Raw genomic sequence first — 17,382 nt, 5'->3', positions numbered from 1 at the left:
TTTCTTTTAGTGTTGCAGTAACAAGTGAGGGACTGACAGGGCCTGATAATAGCTACTTCAGCTAACGCTAATTTTCCGACACGTATAGAAATATAGGTGCTTGTGTTGTTTTCCATTTGGCCTGCATGTTACCCACATCCATCCTCCTGATCTAATTACGGTTTCTGACCAGCACTGGCAATGTGGAAATCACCTCACCTCTCCCAGAAGTGAGTGCAGTCACAAGACATGTTTCGACACACTTTGTAAAATCACGACTAGTTTGGAAGCCAGTCATTGTTTAAAACGTTGCTTGCACAAGGCTTAAGCAAAACATTGTTCAAAAAAGTGTTTACGTCTTCGATCTTCTTTTCTTTAAATCATTTACTTTAATAAGGTTACATGCAGGATTTATGGCTTAAGCCTAACCATAACCCCACTTAGTTTATCTCAAACTAATTTGAAACTACATTTCTGAAACACGCACACTGAAACGATCTGCATGTTTCCTTCAATGGTTTCTTAGCAGCCAATTTAAGGGCTAGGGCTTTGTCTTGAGGGTAAAGATTAAAGTTGAGATTAGTCTCATGTTGGGGTTAGAGGTAAACCAAATGGGAGGACAAGTAGGGATTGAGTTTGTGGTTGAGACACCAGGCAGCAGGTTTCACCCTCGGGCCTTCTGAACATCTGTCAGCTCAAATATCAAAGGTGACCACTAACACTGACACATCAGTCTACAAAGATGTCACCTATAGGCATCTCATTCTATACGGAGAGACCGCTCCCAAGTATTTGAGCTGTGATGATACAACAGTTAGTTTGAGATGGATTGTCTGAAACACACTGGAGCTGTGTCTTTTCATTTCAGTAAAGGATTAAAAGCATCAAAAGAAACACCACATTGGCCTTTCTACAGTCTCTTATAATAGTCTGGCCGCTATTAGAGCATAACAACTTTACTTTAAACACAACCTCTCTGGGGTTGCTGCAATGAGAGGCTCATCTGTGTAAGGCGAGAAGAAGCAATATAAAGCAGGTTTTTCCAGCTTTTGGAAATGATGTTGAAGTAAGAAAAAAAACGCAAGACAGTCAAAGCAAATTTCCCATGTTATAGCTGAACAATTTTGAAACTCGCACATCTGAAATGAATTTGGCGTGACTTGGCCGGAGTTTCATAGTCAGAACTGGGAAGAAATAATCACATTAATGATAAAAGCGCTGAGATCTTAAACTGATATAATAGCCCAATATAATCCAGCATTAGAATGAGTGAGAGCAAATGTGTGCACAACTCTTTTAGGCAGCCAGCTGACGGTCTACCTAACAGGAGTTTATTCATCTTCTTTATAGCTCAAGCGCAATAGAGATTCATTCACATTCACACTAGCTGATTGTACTCACATTGATTCTAAATTTTTGGAGTTTTCTCCACTTGGGTGACAGTATTTTATATTTGTGCTCTACTACATTCCACAGGGGAGAATTTGTTGCTCAACAAAGCATAAAAGCTCAAACCGGTGGTGCTCTCCCTGTGTGTCATGTTGTTTTCTTGTACCTGCTAGGCGGGGCAGTTTACACAGCCAGAGTTGTTGTTAGGTGAAAACGAAGTGAAAACAAATATGGGGATGTGCAGGCAACAGGTTTTGCCATCTCTTGTTGCTGATGCGGTTCACACATAAAATATTAATATGTTAATGCCGCATTTTAATAGAGAGAGAGTCAAATAAACTTCGGAAATGAAGCATGGAAAGCAGATCGTATCCCAAAGTCAGATTTTATAATGTAAGATCATCAGATATGCCACATCTATTATACAGTGTGGGTATTGTTGCGATATCTGTAGATGTAGAAGATGTTTTCTGTCAGTTTTAACGGATACATTTGCTACAGACTGAGTTCAGGTCAGATTAAAAAACAATACGTATTTTAATGCCACATCACAGCAGGACAGAATCACGTTAAGTTGGAGGTTGATCTGGCCATAGATTCACACCAACGTGCTGCCGTTGTGGAAGCTGCCTATCTCTAAATTTAATGATGTTGAATTTTTCAGATAAACCGAGGGAGGGCCTTTGAGAAATACCTTGTACTTTTTGAGCTAATTAATCATTTAAAGCTCTGTTGATTTTTCTGAAAAACGCATTGCCACAAACCAGGATTGGTGTTTCTCTGAGCTCAGGCAAGTGGAATGGACAAGAACGTGGGATTGCTTTAAAATTTGAAAATCAGATCCATGCAGGTGAGTAAGCGAAAGGCAGAAAAAAGAAAAAGCCTGTGCGGAATGTGCCCCGGTCAGCTATCAGCTGTATCAGGATGGGCATTTTATCAGGAGGTCCCTGAGATTTAGCTTTTAATGTGGAAACAGAAAGGGTGGAAAGAAAAACAGGCTGGGAGGAAGACTCAGAAATGGAGAGAATGATGTAAAGAAAGAAAGAGAGATAGAGGGGGAACATAAAGATCCAGACTGTGGACGTGAGGGAGATAAAGAAAATTGCTGTGACAGAAAGGCCGATTACTGGGTCGAAACGGGCGGAGAGAGAACTGAACCCTCATGTGACTGAACTTCAGAGAAGTCGGTCTTCACCTTGAAATCACATGTTCTTTGTCTGCCTTTCAAGGAAATGCAGGACAGACAATAAAACAGATGAGGAGGGAAAGTTTAGTTTGGTCAGGACTTTGGTTTGGACTTCGCACGGTTTAGGTCCCAACACTCCTCTGTATCTGCTGCACACAGCAAAGAGGGCTGCCTGTCCGCCATCCAGCCCTCGCAGTATGTTTTGCTCTAACTAGCCATAAGAATGTGCGGCGTATAAACACTTGGATCAATGTGTAAACCATCTCGCAGCAGGCAGGGCCGTGGATCCGCAACCATATAGAATGAGGAACACAGCTCCAATCCAGCTAGACACAGAAACAACCCAGACGTTGATCCAAAACACAGGCCAAGCTCACCAGCATCGTTCCAGACTCATCCTTTTGGAATGAAATGACACAGACCGCATCGTTTTACAAGATAGCTGGAAGGATGTTGCATCTCTTGACGACTGCAGTACCCGGGAAAACCTGCATGGTGTTAGCAACTTCTACAACGTCACTCGTCTGGAGAGCAGTTATAAAAGACTAAACACGCTCCAGATGTTTGACCCCCGACAGTGTTGCAGAGACCACATTTGACAGAGATCTAATAGAGAAGTCCTTCAGCAGCACTTGACTTGCATTTCAAAATGCTTTTGAGAAGTAGAAACAAGCTGCAAGTAACATGAAGTGCTTTTAAAACTGCAGAGTGATGGATGGGGCGGTTGCTGCTGCTGTAGGTGTTGTTAGGGTCATATCACAAAGTCAAAAAAAAAAAAAAAAAAAATGTTTTCTTGCAAGTCGGTTGATCAATTTAAAACACCGTTCAACGACATTTCCAGGAACCAGACTAAAGTAATAGACTGTCATATTAACATTCTTAGTGACGCCTGCCCTTTCTCAATTATGTCTGCTGCAGGAAAGGCCCATAATATAAAATAGACTCTCACCCATCATCCTTGTCCTCAGTGTTTTGGATACTATGATGTCCCATAAATGTTGGCCTGTAGCTCTTTGACCAGATGATATTTAAATCCAGGATTTAGGATTTGCCCTTAAATGCTTTAAACTCAGATGCAGCTGCTTCAAAGCTAGAGGATGAAAGTCTGTATGAATTTGCATCAACACTTTGAACTTCACTTCAATATAGATAATCCTTGAACCCAAGACGGGGTCGTTCAAAAACATTTCAGCTAAGGTCATCCGTAATTTAATATCTCCCGACGGCCAACTCTGTCAACTGGAGACCACCTTTGGGCAGGGCCAGATTAACCCTGGACCAAGGTCAATCGCTGACTGCTGTCAGGCCTCTTTACTCAACCCCCATATGACATGTCCAACTTTAAATGTTTATTTAAATACACAGGTCTCTTCAATATGGCCATAGATAATTTGCAGATTGGGCCCTCCACCACCATCACCTGACTTTGGTAAATGAGCATATTTTGCACATGAAAAACTCTTTCAGACTAATTTTGAGAGGATCTTTTCTTGGCCTTGAGGCCCTGATTTACTCCTCTCGGAGAAAAACATCAAATGTTTCCAATAAGGAAGGAAGTAAATTCTGCCAACTGACGAGTCGTAAATATGCTCCTCTTCTGGGGCCCTGGGGGTCTGAGGCCCCCAGAGCAGTTTTCTTTGGAAATTTTACCCATTCATCTGCTCTTGTTATGGATGGGGTGTGTTTTGCTGCAACTGGTTTGAGAGTGCCCCACACAGCCACATCTCTCACACCTCTTTCATATTTTCTAACAGGCTGAAAGTGGGTTTGCTGGTTTTGGGGAAGATTTAATTGTAAACTGTGCGGAAATGACGAAGCTTTGGCTGTAAATTGAATTGCGTGTTACAAAACAGCAGGAAAGGGGCGAAGAAATGTGAATGTGTGGAGTTATTTCAAGGACAGCAGAACTTCCAGGCAGTCCCTCCGGTGTCATGAGTCAAACTAATGAAACATCTGTGATGGGAAACTACCAGCGATTCCATCCCTTTCCCCTTCAGTGTCCGACTGCTGCTCTGATCCAGTGACAGTTCATCAGTGATCTGGTAAGGATCAATGTTTTTCCAATGCTTGTCAAAATTAATAATAATAATAATTAAAATCGTCATCTAGTTAAAATGGTTATTTTGGAAAGAAAAACCAAAATGTAAAAAATGTGGCTGTGAACTGGATGAGAAGCTGCTGGATTGAAATTGCTGAACGAAACATGACTGTGAAAGTGACAGAAAAGCCTTATTTAGCACAAAAAACGTCACCTGCATTATAGGTCTGGGTGTTTTAGTCATTTAAAATGTGCGCATCTTTAATCCTGGAGTTGACAAAGCGGCGATATTTATGTCTGTGAGCTACATTTGCCACTGAGAGTAAAAGTGAAGTTTGTTCTGTGTCATTTCTTTGTGAAAAGCTCAGATTCACACTCTCCTCAGGCTCTCTTTTCGCTGATTTGGTCCTAAACTGCGTCCTGAACCTTGGTAGTAAGCGTGATGCTGCTTATTTCCGTGTCCAGATGTTGCTTTGCACATCCCACTGCACGGACAAGCTAGCTGGCGCGACCGTGAAAACAGGTAGAAGACAGGGAGAGGAAAGCAGAGAGGACTCCAGAGAGACAAAGCATAAAACGGTTGGAATGCAGAACCGATCAAGGAACAACAGGAACTCTCCACTAGCAGCTCGTTCAACCACCTGGAAGTCATTTCAGCTCGTTTTTATGTTCATCTTCCTCATGTTCTCCCCATGATCCCGACCTCTAATCTGTTCACACCCCTCACTCTTTCTTCTCTCTTATCTCCTGCAGTAAAACACAAAATGAGCCTTGTTAAAAGTAGCTTGCTGCAGCTGCACTGCACCCAAAGCGCAAACATGCACAGAGCAGCCCTCAGCTGGAAGCCCTCTTCTTGCCCAAAGGACCCGTAAAGTGGAGCAGAGCAGAATGGAACCTGTCCATTTCTCTCGCTTCCTCCGATACGTCCTAGTGTCCTTGTCCCGCAGTGGACCTGGGGGGATTCTCTGGCTCAAACCCGCCGCTGCAACAGCTGTTTCTGCGGCCTCTGTGCACACACACACACAAATATGAAGTGGGCTCCCACAGCGGCAGGAGAGCATCCGCTAAAGGCTCAAGACGCCCACTGATGCGCGCCATTACGCAAAGCTGGCCTCACCACATGTTCATGTCAGACATACCCAGCTGCACCGCAGGCCATCACTGTGCTTCACATTTCATCAGACTGGCCAGCGCGCTGGTGGACTTACTCTAATGGCACCGCAGCAAAGCAGAGAATGGAAGTTTTTGTTCCCCCCGTAACTTTTATGTAAGTCATCAGCTGATACGCAGACAACATTTCTGAGATCATTTTCATTTATCAAGTGTGTGGAAGCGAGCGAGGAGCTATGTCTACAATACACACAGACACATAAACAAACGCGCGCAAGGGCCGAGGAATGCACAGGGCGGGAAAGAAGTGCGATCCGACGTTGAGTCCGCCTTTGTGCCGGGAGTCAACTGTGGCACATCCTCTCTCACCGCCGCTAACAGAGCGCCGGGGCGCGCTGCGCGCAGCGGTAATCCACCGCGTAGGAAGGCGCACCGATCCAGCTCCTCCGCGCGTCTTTTAGCGAGGAGGAAGAGCGCAACCGAGAAGCGCCGGGCTGATGTTTGCATGAGTGAGCGAGCTGTGGGAAGACCCAACCCTTCTGCCAACCTGTGCACAGAGAGAGGAGAAGGGGAGAGGGAGGGGGAGGCGGAGAAGTGAGCTTCTCGCTGGTTTGCCTCGAGGCAGCGCACGGTGCGTCGCCTCTCACACTCTGCTGTGTTTCACTTGCCAAAACTGAAGCTTAGAGGAAGAAATAAGTCCCTGAACGCATCGTGCACCTCCAGTGTTGTACGAAACACAAACATTTAATCCGCTGCACGTCACAGCAGTTTAGACCGCGACTGCGGTGCCAAATACAGTTTTCCCAAACTTTTGTTGTTATTATTATTCAAGCGCTTCACGCGATAACCAGTATATTCAGCAACTCCGACTTCAACACAGCACTTTGTGCACGCAAACAGCAGCTTTGTTAGTTTTTGTCAACTTGAAGAGAGACATTGTGGACACTTTGGTTCATTCTCCCCTCTTGTCGCTCGATAGCGGACGAGTTCCCCAAGAACCGATCAGCTTCTCAGCAAGAAAATGCTCCACGACAGCGGCAAATAGAGACAAGTTAAGGAGTTCCTACCGTAATAAAGGTAACCATAGCATCGGCGGGTTAGTATCCAACTGAGTCGACATGAAGGTGATTAATTTTTTAGACAGGATGGCGAAAACTTCCCACTTTCAGAGGGCTGCCGCCTGCCTTTGCGCCACACTGGTTCTGTGAGGAGAGGATCAGGGTGTGCGTAATGCTCTCTCTCCCTGTCTCTCTCTCTCTCTCTCTCTCTCTCTCTCTCTCCCCCCCCCTCTCTCTCTGGACAGTATAATCTACGCGGCTCTTTCTGTTACAGGACAGATGGCTCTTGGCGCATGTTACAGCAGAGAGCTGCATGCATGCTGCCACTGGCTGTCAGCGGAGCGAGCCTGCTGACATAAATTAGGACACCGAATTAGGAGCGCGTGCACGCGCGCTCGCGCGCGACGAATGCAACATTTACCTCTACATATTGTTGTCCTTTTTTTTGTTGTTGTTTGATATATGTGATATTGATATTTGGTAGCGAGTTAAAGTTGATGTCAAACGAGGACCGTTGCATCTCTTTTCAGTTCACAAAACATAATGGGCAGGAAGATTTCAAATGAATATGAACAAAGCCTTAAAAGTGGTTTATGCTCACTATTCATGAACACAATGAAATCTCTGTACGTTAGGCTATTGTTGGGGCGCAAAAAACACAAATGTGAGTCCAAAATAAACAATTGAATTGTGTATTAAATGAGTGAAATGTTGCGAAATCTACTGCAGATTAATTGTAACACATCCCAAGGTTAAATGTTACAGTAATATATCAGGAGTATGATATAAACTTGTACACTTAAATGACTTTTTTATCATAATGGGCGTGCTTTTGTGTGTCTGTGTGTGAGAGGTAAAGCATAGTAAATTCGTTAATGGCAACTTTATATGTACAGAAGAATCTATAAGTGCTTTGGCAAAGAAAGTAGTAAAGTAACGGCAACATTAAGACAACAAGAATCTGAAAAGACATTGTCGCGTCAATTTTATCAAGTGCTTTCAAAGAAGTTCCTCATGTTAGTTAGTGCCAAAGAAAATGTACAAATGTGGCACAAGTTCAGCTGAACATTTGTGAATTGTGTCCACAACCAGACGGGGTTGGTTAACAGCTCAGAACTGACACTTGAAAGTTTGAAGAGTTCCACTGCGAAGCAGACAACAGCATCCCAAAACTGAATGTAGTCAAATGTATATAAATAAATAATAAATAGAATTTCTCCCAAAAATCCGGATCTGCCGCAGGCTGCTGCCTGCTGCGGCCTCATGTGGAATAAGGACTGAATATTATGAAAAGAAGTCCTAACTTTTCCTGAAGTACTTCAGCTGACCCAAGTTACAGGCAACCACGTTCTTCTCTTCATCCATACACAGTAAAAAGTCATAACCTTCCTGAAAAGGAAAATTTATAACGCTGGGACGTTTAAAGACCAACTTCCACACGTTTTATGACTTAGAGACATACTCGGTTTTGAGTTTTATAACGTGTTTTTCGTCCATTAAAACTGCTCAATTACCTCTCATAAAGATTCATGAAATTCAATTTGCTCCCTGTCCTGCACTGAGCAGTCCAGATTCCAGGAATCGACTTGTCTGCCTAACTACTGGATGCAACAGCTCTGTAATTTTTATTGTCTGAGAGGCAGCCGAGCATTTCATCGTTGACTTAATGCTTCTCAAAGTGAGCTCCTGGCACTTCAAGGATTTCCTTGAGGTTTCCAGATATTTCTTCCTCTTAAGTCATCTCTTTCAGGGTTGCGAGACAATGACAAAGATGTGTTTTGTTGGTGCATGTTTCTAGTCTCCCTCCAGCATTACAACACAACTCAGTAGTGCACAACCCATACAGCCTGTTTCAGATGACATGAACATTAAGCTTATTGTGTTGCTTGGCAGTCAAAAGGAACTGCATTGATCAGTCTGACTAGCTGTCAGTTTGTATCCAGCTGATTCTCAACGGGACCCTCATGGTGGCGTCACACAGTCTTTACAACACAACTACTCATCTCATGACTCTTTCTACACACTTACTTCATTCAGTGGAGGTGTGTGTGTGTGTGTTTGTGCTGTCAGTTTTTGGACTAACTTTTCTTTCTTGTCTTACCTGATTTCACAACCCCAGACATCAAAACAGACTTGGCGGTTTCTGTCAGCTGCACATCTGGTCTTATCTCTCCATGTCTTGTCAGTTTCAGCAGCACATCTGGTAAAAACAGGAATGTTTTCTCTCTGGCCAGTGAGCACGGGCAATACCTGACCTGACCTGGACAGGTGAGAGGACTGATATTTAAACGTCTCCATTAAATGAAAGCACTGAGACTCTGCCAATGAATTAGTTGGGAATATGCTGATACTTTTTACCATCAGCCATGAGGGCAGATTTTCAGACGGGTTGGCAGACGCTCCACCAGAAACATTAAACCCCCTCAAAGCCTCACCTGGAAACATTTTGAGAAACCTTTCCTAGCTTTGGCAAATTTTGATGAGGCAGCGTCAGCTGGATTTCTTTAGTTATACTAGCATGTACATGAAATACAGATGCACTGATAATCTTTAACACATTCCTGTCAAAGGTTTCACACCTATTCACTGATCCACAGGATGGAAATATCACATAGAAGAGGCTTTGTAAAAACTCATAACATCTCAGAAAATAGTTTCCAGGCAGGTAGGTCATGAGATCATTTGGCTGGTATATACATACATCTGTAAAAAATAAGTTCTGCAATCCAATAGGATAACTTTAAACACAGACAGTACAGGAAAGGCCCAGAAGAACACAGGCGTTAGTTTTTTTTTTTTTTGTTTGTTTGTTTGTTTGTTTGTTTTCACCTGTCGCCGTAGGTTACAAAATGGTGAATGCGTCGTACACGGTTTTCTCCCCTCTATGACTAAGCATTAGCCATACATCATAAGAGGTCGCTTTATACTAGCCTTTCACTCAGCATCATCACTATAGAGGGCATGCTAAATATTTAATCAGCACAATGGCAACACACATCTCCCGCACATCCCTCAGGCTCCACATGTGTCGTGACAACGTGTAATTATTACCCTGGACCGCAGCAAAATCATCAAATATGTAAGGACTGAGGAAGAAAGGGTGGGGGAGATTTAGAGGAGAGGCAGATGAAGAGGCAGAGGATGATAACAGATGTGAACAGACTGGACTGGGGTTCTGCAGAAGGAGAGAAGATTGCGAACCAAGGACAGACAGATTAAAGAGCTCAGTCAACATCATGGACAGTTCTTCTCAAGTGCTGATGAGGAGAGAAGACAAAGTTTCTGCCGCTCGGGCTAAGCAGCTCTGTGTTATGAAACCCTAACCCAGTCTGCACAGCAGCTGACTGATGTCAATGAGACGCACATTTCCAGACTATGCACTGTGGGAGAAAGAACGACGAGAGCTGCTCTGCTGCATTGTTTAAGTCACTATTTCGTGCATAGACATAATGTGTCACACTTTATTGCGAATTCAGCCGAGAGAAAGAAGCACAAGGCTGAAATGTAAATATGATGCAGTTGTATCATGAATATGTCAAGTAGCATCTCCAGTGACCTTTCAAGCAAGTTTTAGCTACTTTTCATTGAAAGTAATTTGAAACACAAGTGTTGCCATGCTAGTGAGCCAAGTTGACAGGTTTGGATTCAGTACTTTGGTATTTTGCCTCTAGCTTGATGGGCAGTGACATCCACCTTAAAGTAAAAGAAGCCACATAAATTTGTAGGTAGGAATGAAGATGCTCAATTGCCTACCTGTGCGATTAGTCAGTGTCCTGAGTTTGAAAAGGTCCAACTGCTGGGAGTACTCTTTCAGAGGTTGTGGCAGTGATGCTGAGGAGCAACAGCACACACTGCTGTGCCCACTGAAAGGCAGCCTGCGACTGCTGGATTGATTTATTTATTTATTTATTTTTTGTGTCAAGGGCATGCGAAATGGTTGAACTAAAAGTGCAGTAGATGGTGCAGAACCTGTTCCACATTATGATTCATTCCCTTCGATGGCCTTTTCCGCGGGCCTTATTGAGTACTTTTCTTTACTGACTGAAAAAATGACATTTAAGTGTAGTATAAATGAATATTATCTATACAATTAGAAAATTTATTTATAAAGGACCGAGTAATAAAATGCATAGTCGAAATGAATAGTTTGGCAAATTGGACAAATTCATCATTGTAATGAAAAGACATTGTGAGAGAAAGAGTAATTTTGCAGTGTGTGGTACTGGCCCTCCAGTTGCTGTCCAAGGTCCTGAAGTCAGTGAGTATTTCCAAACATTTCTAAAAAGGTCTTCTTTTAAAAAAAAAAAAAACAGGTTAAGGGTTTTGTGCATTGGTAGTTTATCTGTTGTTAACATTTTGTTGTGATGTTCGCCAGTGGTTTGGTACCAAACATGCTCTAATGCGAGCAAGACCGTGAGAAGTCACTCACGGTCTGGAGGAAAAACATTCACTAGTTTGACAGAGACTGCAGTGACAGGAAGGTGGTTGCTGTTCGGGCATTTTGCATTGTCCTTCAGAATATGGCCACAGAGACGAGACTGAGTCAGTCTGTGTGAGGGAAGCAGCAAAAGCATCAAACAACATTGTGAACAAACATGACACAGTGTGTGTGTGTGTGTGTGTGTGTGTATAATTTTGCATAAGATTCTCCTGCTCAGCTTCCTGCATCTCAGCCTCATCTCAGCTTCTTCCACCTCTTAAACATGGCATGAAGTGGCGGGCAGGAACAGAAAACTGAATAGTGCTTGGATAGAAACTACGGGGAGTTGTTTAACTTGAAAACACAGTTACGGAGAACTGATTTAATCCCATTTGATCCGAACCCTGAAAAGACTTTGCTTCTGGTCCACTGTTCCCTCCTCTGCCTTTCCTTCTTCATTATGTGAAGGTATGAAAGCCAACATCCACCGTTGTTTGTTTGCTTTGTGCCCTGCTTGAATTTTCTCCTCTTCCTGTCAGGGATGAAACGGTGTGGTCTTTTCCACACAGTGAATCTTACGTTTAGTGATTCGTCAACAGGGGAGTGATATCCCACCTCCCTTTTATTATTATCTGGACTGATCAGTGTCATAGTCAGCTTGATTCTGATAGACCGCTGCTCGGGAGATTTTAAAGGCACTGACTTTGAGGTACCCAATGCAGGCAGCTTCCCTCTTTTGGGTCTTCGGTGGATTCCTTAATTATGGTTAGCTCAACTCTGGTGGCCTACCCATCAATGATACTGCAGCACATAGAGGGCACAATCTGTGTATCTGTCAATCTTGTATGAAAGTCCTATTTTGGGGTGGCCGAAGCCTCCTCTTCGAAAAACTATGGATACCTGCAAGCACGTAGAGCAGAGAAACAACAAACCAAACTCTCAGAGACGTGATCCTGTTGATGTTTTGACGATGTAAATGTTAATATTATATCTTTAGCAATTGAGGTGAGGCTCCATTCTAGGTCTGAGAAATGGCAATGAGGTGGAGAGCTGTTCCTGAAACCAGGACACTCTGGACACCTTAACCAGATGTCTGGACTTTGTGGTGGCATAAACAAACTGTCCTGGCGGAGACGTCAAGCCATGACTTGCACACGGATCAACAGATGCATGGATGAATAACCAGGAATACATGTAAACATCACATCCCAAATATGGTCAAAACAGCAGAAAACTAAAAACTAGTACATCTGAATATGCTCAGCAAAAGAGAGGAAATCATTCTTCATGGTAATTAAGCTTTCTCCGCCCTGCTGTTGTTTTAGTTTTGTCTGCCCTCCATGCTTGTTTAAAAGCCCTCATGATCAGGATCCTGGTGGGATCACAGGCCGCATGACAAAATGACATGAACTGGATCAAATTTGTTGCACAGGAAATTCCACATGCTTTTCATGCTGTGATCGCACACTTCTGTCTTTGTTTGCACTGTGATAGGCGTCAGCGAACAATCGCAGCCACCAATGGCAAACACTCGCTGTAGAAAATATCAGCAGCAAACAATTGATGGGACAATAATTTTGTCACGCTATCGTGCATGACCCGCCGTTCTGTGTTCCGTGGAAAATTAAACACAGTTCATTCGAACTCCCACGCACACAGTCATAATTAATAAAAAGGGATGTGTGCTGGAGACGCCTGAAAGGGAATTTAAATGGAATGAGGCAGGTGACGAAAGGAAGTGGAAAAAAAGTCTAAAAGGGGGGCTTAGAAAAAGCAGTTACTGCTGCTCTGCTCTGCCGTGTCTCAGACTTTTAAACAAATAAACAGAGGAAGGAAACAGTGAAGACTTTGGGCTACACGCCAAAAGTGCTTGTGTACATGTTTGCTGCTTTATACCAAACACAAACACACACACTCATTTGCTGATTTATGTATTTGCATAGACACGGGCCCAAAGATGACACTGATTATAGAGAGCTAATCTCTGCTCTAGTCTGAAGAATGTGTATTGTGGGTGAGATGCGATGTGTATACAAGTGGGTCCATTTATTTTCTAGTTGGAATATGTTCATGTTTTGTCTTAATGCATGTGTCAGTGTCTTTAGGTTTCAGTGGACTAATATGACACGTAAATTACACATCAACATTTTCTGCAGCACCCTAAAAAAGGAGTGATCCATGGCCAAAAAGAAAGAAATGCTTTACTAACTATCAGAGGAAAGACATGATGATGATGATGATTATCAGAGCAGAACGCTGCATTATTCATTATTCCCTTCAGGGAGAGACAGAAGCAGGAGAAGTAATGGCGTGAGAGAATGTAAAAAAAAGGAAAAGAAAAAAGGGACGGATAGAGAGGAAAAAGTGGAAAGTGGAGGAGCTTGATGGGAGGTGAGTCAGTGGAGTGAGTTAATGAAAAGCAGGCTGCATGAGAAGAGAGGAGGAAGGACAGCTCTAAGTGGAGGAGGTAAATGAGGATTAATGGAAGGCAAATTTAAGGCGACAAAGCCACAAATCTTGTTTCTTATCAACAGACAACTTTGGTTTCTTTTCGACACGTCCATGGTTTTCGGTCTAAACTTAGCCAAACAGATTGTTTTCCCCAAACTAAACTCAACCTGGCAGCACGGCATGCATAGCGGTTAGCACTGTTGCCTTATAGTAAGAAGGTCATGGGTTCAATTCCCAGGCCTGGGGCCTTTCTGTTTGCATGTTCTCCTCGTGCCTGCACGGGTTTCCTCCCACCGTCCAAAGACATCGTGTTTAGGTGAACTGGTGACTCTAAATTGTCTGTAGGTGTGAGTGGTTGTTGGCCTCTGTCTGTCTCTGTGTGTTGGCCCTGTGGTGGACTGGTGACCTGTCCAGGGTGTACCCTGCCCTTTGCCAGAAAGGGAGTAGCTCCAGCTCCCCTCGCAACCCCCATGGATAAGCGGCAGAAAATGAGTGAGTAAACCGAACCTTAACACTGACAGTGGCAGCTCAAAACAACATAACCTTAAAGTAGTGAGATCTCCTGAGTGAGCCTGTGACCTGTTGTAGCTGACATTGACTGCAATGCCCTAGTTGAGGGCGCTGACAGCTTTTTTGTGGAATCACAAAGTCCCAGAAGTCCTGTCAGCTGGTTTTCAGGCTCACTTCACAACCTGAATACAGGCTGCGATCATTTCTCTCTGGACTGAGACCTTTGATACTTTCACTGTTGATATAGAATCAAGACCTGATTTACAATCAAAGACAACGTGGGCATCTACCTTTAGACTACATATGTGGAACCCTTAAATAACAATAAATGCTCACAGTGTGCCCTTAACTTAAAAAAAAAAAAATAAATAAAAATCCAAAAATGTTTTACAGCTACAACGTTGTGGTGTATTCAACGTGAAAGGTCTATGACTGTACTTTGTGCTGTACAAGCTGGTACAGGAATAATTGGAGCTGTGTCATAGGTATGACAGAAGTCAAAAGGAGTACAACCAGCAACTGAAGGCTGCTGTCTTTTCACTAAAGTTCTGCACCTCTTTTGTTGTCCAGTTTTATCTCTGATCTCGCAACTCGACGCTAAGCATGTCTTTGTAATCAACTGAGGGACAAACACGCTCTCTCTTTTGCTTTACCGTCATCTCTTTATTGAATGTTGAGCGCAGCAGACTTTTTCTCACGCTTCTTTGCAAAACTGTATTTCTTAACCGTGCTGAGGTAACCCAAAATGAAGGTTTGTGTCTGTCAACAGCACTTTGAAGGCTCAAATTTGAGGCTTCGGTTGGTGACAGGTTCTAAATGACAGGCTGTTGTGAAATCACTGACATGAGTTCATTGGCTCGCTCGCCTCTCCATTTAATTTGCATATAAGGCCAGTCTGTTTATCTCACTTGAGTTAGTCTGAGACTCACACGGAAGGAATGCACATTTAGAAATGTACAGAGGCAAATCACTTTTTCAAAATATCAGCATTTGTGTGCGTGGACAGGATCACCTTTTTAAAATTATGAGTTGCGTGTTGATGGATTTTGATTTAAATTGGTTTGGTTAGCAAAGCGCAGACTAAATGCTGCGCGCTAAGAAAGGCCAGTGTGCAGATGTACACCAGTGCCTTATGAATTAGCCAAGGTTAATAAATAATGAATCTACATTTCCCTCCTCTCACTGTGTGAATGGTTTCCTCAGGTTTTGTCTTTGTGGCGGTGCAGTCAGTCTTGTGATAGGGCTTACAAACGAACAAACACATCAGGACAACTATAGTGACTCTTCTGATTCATCTGCAAGCGCAGGGCTTCAGGTCTGACCCCAGTAAATGGGCTTCCAGCTTCTTTTATTATTTTTTATGTGGCACACCATGTTAACCTAAATATTAACTATATATTTTTTGCAATTCAAACTTTGAATATTACTCGGTTGTCTTCGGAGGAGTTCACCAATGACCAGTAACATCAACTTGGTTCTGAAAGGAAACAGCTCGAAAATACGAGTGAATGAATTGTTGCCTCCCTCCATTTCTGGATGAAGTCAGCAGAAATGGTTTAGAAAGTGAGGAAGGGAATATGACGAGAAACGAGAGCGAGAAAAGGAAGAAAAAATATTCTCCATGATTTTATGAATGAATGATACCTTCCAGTAATAAAGGAAGCAGCTCCACAGCCATCAATGTGTTGTCCTATTGGGCTGCCAGAGGGTGTGAAGGAGAAGGAGGGCGTTGGTGAAGGAGCATTTGTGCCGAGTAAACCTTCCCTAAGTCAACAAAGGTTAATTTAATTTCCTATAGACATACAAACATACACACACGCACTGTATGCACAGAGATTAAAAAACAGCTGTTGCCTTTAAACACGACAAACACAAGGGATGTGGTGGAACAACACATTGTGCATTTTATGTCTAATCAATTATTTGCTGAATTTAATTGCATGTATTCTCGCTCTATGTAAAAATAATATACATATTACACAGTCCACACTCGCTTGTATCCTGCCAGAGCTACTTCCCTGCCCAGTTCACTCTGGGTGAGGCTCTGGCAGGAATAAGCAGGAAATTCGCAACTGACAAGAAGCCTTTATCATCAATTTCAGCTGAGTTTGTATCAAAGAAAAGGATGTTCCCAAGTTTCAAGGCGGCACAACCGTAGAAACATACATAAACTGGCAAAGATGGATATAGATGAATCAAAAACATGCACAGATCCAGTGGGGAAAGGGCCGAACGCTGCAAAAATCCAGCAGAATAGTGATACAAATGATATCCCTCGGTGGTTCTGTATGTCAGAGTCCACAAAAGATGAACAGGAGGTGAGGAGCTCCTCCTCCAACCCCCACCTCTCTATTTGTCCATTTAGACAAGGTGGTGTAAGACAACAAGCACTTGCCTGAGGAGGTGTCTCTGGGCTGCAGCAATATCTGTTTACCAAGCGTGCATATCAACGTGTGGGAGCGGAGGGAATAAATGCTGCGCGTGTGCTCATGCGTCTACATTGGTACGCCAGTCGCTTTTGTGCCGTTAACACACGTAAGATTTCAAACCTGCAGTGAAAAAGTATCCCACAGCGTTCACGGAGGTGCACCAGCTGGCCGCTCATAAAGATTCTTCTCCTCTGACACACTTCTGAAACAAAGACGTATCAAGCCTCAGAGGCAGTGGTGCTACATCACATCACAGGAGGTTCCTACTTATTCAGCTCAGCGGACAGTCACCCCGCACAGCGTACCCTCATCGAAAAGCAGCCTGGTGGGAAGAAACAGACCGACAGAAAATGTTCGGAATATAATTGCATAAAGAGATGTATCTTTCCTTTACAAATGTCTTGGAAAGTATGAACGGCCGAGAATAACTCCACTGAAGTTGACAGGGCCGACTGGTTTTGACTCAGTCTGTTGTCATTTCTGGAAAATAAATGCGATTCGAATTCTAACGCAGACAACTCTTTACTGTCTGAAGTCTCCGTCAAGCAAGCACATCGGTCTCCTAGAAATTATGTCAGCCAGGTTTTCTAAAATCCCTCAACCCACTTATTAGTCTATGTCTTTTCTGACAAGTTTGCTCTAGTTTGCTTTTATTCCTGAGCTGACAGGAAAGAGCAAGAAATACAAGCCCCAAAGTCACACTGGGTTTAAAATTAAAGTCTAAAATGAAAGAATTCAACAGGAAAGAATAAATTTTGTTGGTGTGCTGTCAGAGATGACAACATTACTGCTAATATGGCTCTGCTGCACTG

General features: G+C 43.2%; 1 protein-coding gene across 1 annotated transcript in view; it reads right to left on the bottom strand.

The window, feature by feature from the left end:
- ntf3 (neurotrophin 3) overlaps positions 1-6,894 on the bottom strand; it is a 33,624-nt gene extending 26,730 nt beyond the window's left edge. Inside the window, exon 1 of the mRNA XM_029495085.1 lies at positions 6,770-6,894. Coding sequence (XP_029350945.1) covers positions 6,770-6,787 — 18 coding nt within the window. The 5' untranslated portion in view covers positions 6,788-6,894. The remainder of the gene's footprint in view (positions 1-6,769) is intronic.
- Between the last annotated feature and the right edge of the window lie 10,488 nt (positions 6,895-17,382).

Source organism: Echeneis naucrates, chromosome 23 (assembly GCF_900963305.1).
Source record: "Echeneis naucrates chromosome 23, fEcheNa1.1, whole genome shotgun sequence".
NCBI lineage: Eukaryota > Metazoa > Chordata > Actinopteri > Carangiformes > Echeneidae > Echeneis > Echeneis naucrates.
Note: the sequence above shows the minus strand (reverse complement) of the source record. Positions and strands in the feature narration are given on the sequence as shown.